Source organism: Megalops cyprinoides, chromosome 4 (genome assembly GCF_013368585.1).
Source record: "Megalops cyprinoides isolate fMegCyp1 chromosome 4, fMegCyp1.pri, whole genome shotgun sequence".
Lineage (NCBI taxonomy): Eukaryota > Metazoa > Chordata > Actinopteri > Elopiformes > Megalopidae > Megalops > Megalops cyprinoides.
Window position 1 is genome coordinate 43,241,324 of NC_050586.1, and position 5,833 is coordinate 43,247,156.

At 35.9% G+C, this 5,833-nt stretch overlaps 1 protein-coding gene across 1 annotated transcript; it reads right to left on the reverse strand.

Moving 5' to 3' along the window:
- Nucleotides 1–1,212: 1,212 nt before the first annotated feature.
- On the reverse strand, nt 1,213–4,340 carry LOC118776502. Its single transcript, XM_036526863.1, has 5 exons — nt 4,201–4,340; nt 3,000–3,166; nt 2,756–2,857; nt 2,387–2,508; nt 1,213–1,350 (listed from the first exon to the last, which is right to left on the reverse strand). Exons 1-5 carry the CDS (start codon nt 4,338–4,340, stop codon nt 1,213–1,215), a joined length of 669 nt encoding a protein of 222 aa, XP_036382756.1.
- Between the last annotated feature and the right edge of the window lie 1,493 nt (nt 4,341–5,833).

The window sequence follows — 5,833 nt, forward strand, 5'->3', positions numbered from 1 at the left end:
ATAGAAAATACAGAAAACATATACTGTCATTGTAGTGTGCTTAATTATAAGTCTGTGAACAGAGTTGGTAGTTCTATAAAGCCTTTATTTTATCTAAATCAAAGCATAGGATATACATGGGTTTATAACATCATGGGTATATTTAAAATATGGTGAGTTAAGATTAAGTTTTTAATCACTATTTGTGCATATAGGATTTCATGATACATTGTAATTTACATTGAAGATGAATATTTAGATGAATTAATAAGTGCCTGAAAATAAGCTATTAACTATATTTAACAACGTAAGATGAATATTGAGAGCATAAAAAATAATACAAGAACTCTTAAGTGACCCCCTTAAGCTGCCATTTATTCCTGCTAAAGCACAAGCACTAAACTGACTGGTCAGCCCACCTGTGTCAATGAATTATGGCAAAATCACTCTGCAGATTTTACCTTCAGGGCCAGGATTATATCTTACCCTGAGTTCCATAGACTACATAAGGCATAAACCTTGGAACCATGTTTTGATATAAAGTGTTCACATTCAAAGAACCAAGTATTTAATATAAATAGCTGAAGATGAAGTAGCACAAAATAGTAACACAACATAGTAATTTGCTTTAAAAATGCAATGCACCATTGTTTTGTAGTGCCAGGGAAGAATAAATAAATCCAATTATCGAGTAAAAATAAAAAACCTCAATCTTAAAACCTGAATTAAGGACAAAGGCATTCCCATTAAATTATCTTGATATGATTATTATTATTATTATTCACAGGAATTATATTTGCTTTGCTTATATTGCCAGTTCATACCGCTGACAAGGAAATATTACCCATGATATTCGATTTTAGATGTTTTCCTTTTATGGAACAGCCATTCCAACTGTTCTACTCCTCTTTTTAAATATACCCTTTTTGGAACAAGTGGGCAATTTAAAAAAATTCCAAATGGCTTGAACATTACAGATTATCCCATTAAAGTATTTATGAACATTTTCAATACAGTGCCCACCTTTAAGCCTGAAAAGAACAACAAATCAAAGTTTGATGAAAATCCAGTAGTTTGTGTTTATGTGCAGAAACTCCAATACTGTGTGAGTAAGATCCTAAGCATAAGCATTTTTTCTGAATGTGTGCTCCACTTACACATGTGATGTCTCATTTCTAATTATTGTATAAACAATGGACAGGAAGGGCTGTGGAAGTAGGAAGCTTCTCAGTTTCACACATGGTGGGGGTTAGTGCCCGGTTTGCAGCCACACTGTTTGGGCAGATACACGGAGGAGATGACCAGTGTTTCAAACCTGTCCACATACAAGAATGGAACCAGCTCTTGTGACACAGATCGGCAGCACTCCATCTGGAAGAAGACAGGTGGGTTACATTTAGAGCACTGGCTTTTACATTATGGCCTTTGTTACAAAGAAAGTCCTCTCACAGTAATCTGTCTGATCCACATCACCTTTGAAAAACCAGTTCATATTGTGAAAAAGAATGTCTTCTCGGTTATTTGCATACTAAAGAAAACTAAGGACATCTCTCTTGCCTTAGGTATCTCTTGACTGGGTGGATTTAGGAACTTGTATTAAATTCAAACTCTTACCTCTGGAAACTCACTTGGGTGACCTTGTACACAGAGGGGTACCCAATTCACACAATATATCCTATTTTATCATCTGCACAGACAAAGCACTGACAACATTTTTTTGTGAAAGACAAATGAAGCTTCATTCCTTGATTATGTCTAATGCTGTTAGAAACATTTTAGTGCAGTAAGAAGATTCACAGGTGGGCTTTCTTCCCAGGAATGCTTCCTTTTGGATGTAATGTGCCTCTGCGTCTTCATTTTACACATGTTTTGATGATCTTAAACTGAAATTCAGCTGACTGAAGTAGAATCAATTATTCAGTGTACCTTAGGCTGTTCTCTAAGAAGTCATTGAGCATGTGAAAACCATACACTGGAATAGTGTTCTGGAAAATTCTTAATCCTACACAAACAATATACAGTATGGATCAGCAGCTGGGCCTACACAAAGCACTCATTTGTCTCGCTGAAGCATGATGCTGGAATCGATTTTCAAAAAATATTTTGGATTTTTAAAAATTATCTTGACATGTATAACATTAAATGTTCGTAATATAATGTTCAGAAAGAATGAAGTAAACAGTTTCATTGTTAAACATGAGGCACCTCATAAGAAATAGAAACATAAAATATTTTGTTGATTTGAATAAATATCAACAAATAAATATTTGAAAAAGGTGTTTATCTCCTTTGGAAGCTTTGATATTAGACCCTGGCTTCATCCAATTAGAGAATTGAATATGGGAAGTAGCTCAAATCTAATTTCTAATCTTGAACACAAAAAACAGACCATGGATGTTAGTAGTACCTTGGAAGGAGAGCTATGAGCTCTGCAAATTTGGGAGATTGAGTCCATTCGGGAAGAGCAGGGTGCACAGTGGGTGTAGATAAAACTCTCTGGATATATAATCCAGTTCTGCCAGCCCAGATCTGATAGACAGAGGACAGCAATAAATATGAGTACATCTCTGCTTGAAGAATTCATAAAACAATAGAATTATGGGATGAAAAGGAATTATTTATACTCAGATGTCAAAAACCACAACTTATACATCTATAACCTAAAATTACCTATGATTTAACCTATAATCTACAGTTAAGCACAAAGCATAGGGGGCTGCAATTGGATTTGTCAGATCCACTGCCAAATAATTGAAAATACAAACAAACAAACAACCTTTGATGAAGATTTTAGAAACCAGTTGACAGCAGTGCATGTCTGTCTTGTTGGTCCACTCATTGTTTCCAGGGTTCTCTGGTGTGGAGGTTGTGCTAACCCCTGATGAAGGACAAGGCAAAGAACAAAGTCAAAAACACTGTACAAAATAAATAATGTTGAATTAATGACAGAATGCTAAAATGAGTTGTTCAAGCATTATCTCTTCAGTGTTAGAAGTTTAGTTTGACCCAGTGAGTCTTACCAGTGACTTCTTGGATCTCTGTTGTGCTGTTGTTGGTGGCTTTAAATGCAGCCTTCCACTGCTCTCTTATCCTGCTCAGTTCAACACCAGACACCTGAGGCTCCTTTTCCAGGTTCAGTGCCTTCAGGAGCATCTGTCTGATATCCTTCAGCAGCTCCCCTTGGCATCTGCAAACAGGGGACAGGAAAGGGAAATGCACTGGTCAGTTTTAAAAGATTACACATGGCTACTTATTTGCTATGTATGGCTACTATTATTTGACAGCTTTGTTGGAACAACATAATCTCAATTAGAGATTAGACAAGTTATCCGTTGTACAAATCTTCATCTGATCAAATCAATGAACTGCAATGATTCAGCATTGAACAAAATCTTCTGCAGAGTATTTGAGCTGGGCATGTAATTGAACTCCATGTCTTTTATGTACACCGGCATTGCTTCAGTATAAAATGGTCTGTGTGAAGGGGAAAAATCAGCACCATCAGCACTGTAAAATGGGTGGGATCATAAGAACCCCTAAAATCATTTATGTAGACAGTAACACATAATTATGAAGGAAAATTAATTTGTCTGAAAGCCATCAGTGAAGGCCCCAGTACACAAGATAAACATTGCAACTTAAAGTCTGTAATTCAATCCACAAAGGCACAATGTGATTGTGTAGTGTTGGACCTAAGTAATGACAATTAAATGTATGTTAGTGACAAATTATTGATTTGATTTGATGTAATTAAATTATATTGGTTTGGTTTTATTTATTTATTTATTATTATTTTTTTTTAATCTGAATGGCACACTGGCAGGATAGAAAGGCAGCAAGATATGTCTTTTTACAGTTACTGGGAAAAGCTTGCTGTTCACATGCAGCAAGAAACTACTGATGAAAGACCTACATTAAAGTAGTTTAGTGGTTTGGATAGCCATGCTCTTAATTTACAAATGACACAAACTATGCTGTGAAACCATGAGAACCTGCTACATTTTGTGAAAATATATCCTGCAAAAAATACTTCATAATCATTGCATAGTTCCATAGCTATTCCATTCATTAAATTTCCTTCAAAGCTTTGTAAAGAACATTATATATACATGGTACTGCAGATGTAACCTGCTCCATGGATTCTAGTCTACACCGTTGTCAACAGATTGTGAGAAACAGAAATTCCATCAACATCATCTGCTGAGAATAGTTGGACCTCACCTGTTCATCTTGATCACAGGTATATCAGAGACAGTGGCGGGGGGCAGAGAAGCAAGTTTCTTCTCGGAGTGATGAAGGATGAATGCTTCTCCTTGGAGAATGCAGCAAAGCATAGCTGTTACACACAGCACACGGAACATCTTGGTCTTGGAAGATGGGTTGCAAGCTTCAGTCCAGGAAATTAAAAAAAATCTCCCTCAATATCTATTTGATTAAAAGATGTGCTACGATCAACTCTTTTGTGAAAGTGGAGGGAGGATATATTTGCTGGTTGGAGATGCTCTGCAGACTGCAGGAGTGGCCTACATGTCCAGTGGAGGTGAATGGAGTAAAAGTAAATAACTTGTCCACAGTAGCCTGGGAACATGGGGTTTTATCTCCTTGTACGCCAGGTTGTCCTTGGAATACTTTACATTGTTTCCCAGTCCCACAAGCATGAGAGGTTAAAAAGAGAGAGAAAAGGAGGGTTTTTCCTCTTGTCTGCTGATGCATGAGAAGGACAGTTGATTTCTTTGTGTAGCTTTGTGTCCCCCAGGTGATAAGATGAACACTTCTTCACTAACTGCCATTCAGTGAGTAAATGCTGGCCTGACCAACACAGCCAAAAAAGGGAGAAATGTCACACGACAGTGTAGTTACAGATTGATAATACAAATAGGAAAATGATATGTTTGCACTGGAACTCATAAGAATAATCCAATAACCAGGCTTGTCTAAAACATTTCTCTTATTATGATAATCTAACTGTACTTTCACAGTGAAATAAATGATAAAAAACACACAGCATAAAACAACTAGCAATAGTGTTCAAACATTAAAATGTCCTATTAACATAGACCTGATCATTGTTACTTAAATCATCATTAAACTTGTGAAGAAGGCACAAACCAGAATGATACGCCAGGAGTACAATACCTAGTAATGATTAATTAGCAATGATTAATTGCTACCTCAGTCCAAAGGTTTACAATTTTTTATGTTTACTTTGGATTTTTAAAGTTCCACTTTTGCCATTTATTCAAAGTAATATTCGGATTGGATCAAATCTTGAAAATGGGTTGTTCAAAAGAAAAAAGGATTCTGAAATCGGATTACATCACGTAATCCAGTCTTGGTTTTGATCTGGATCAAACCTTCAGTATGTGTTGTTCAAAACTTTTTAGTACGATTGGGATCCCTTTGATCCAAAAAAAAATCAGGATTATCCTGATCCCAGCAGAAGGGTGGATTCAGGGTGGATTTCAGGAACAAACTTTATTATATATACATTTATTTATATTTTGCACTTGATTTGTTTAACCGTAAAAGTAGATAAAGTAGACATTAGGCTACCCATTAAACCTTTCAGTACAGTAAAGTAAAAAAAAAAAAAGGATTTTAAAGATTTTAAAAGGATTTTATTGTGGATTTTGTCCCCATAAAATAATCCCCCAAACAGCTGACAATATCAAAAAAAAATTATTTTAACTGTCATTTATCACTGTATATTATTTACAATGATACATCAGAGATGAACCAGCCAAAAGTAGTTACTAACAATTGCATCCCTTATTGCACGTCAAGTCAGTCCCTCATTCTGAGAGAACGCCGGAGATTGGTCTGGGTCTTCAACAGGCTCAGGTGCATCATAAAC

Excerpts from the sequence above, each read along its gene's own strand:
- LOC118776502 (XM_036526863.1), bottom strand. The coding sequence starts at position 4,340 with ATGTTCCGTGTGCTGTGTGTAACAGCTATGCTTTGCTGCATTCTCCAA. Across the intron at positions 2,858-2,999 it reads AGAGATCCAAGAAGTCACTG|GGGTTAGCACAACCTCCACA; the intron begins GTAAGACTCACT and ends GTCCTTCATCAG. Across the intron at positions 2,509-2,755 it reads TTCTAAAATCTTCATCAAAG|ATCTGGGCTGGCAGAACTGG; the intron begins GTTGTTTGTTTG and ends TCTGTCTATCAG.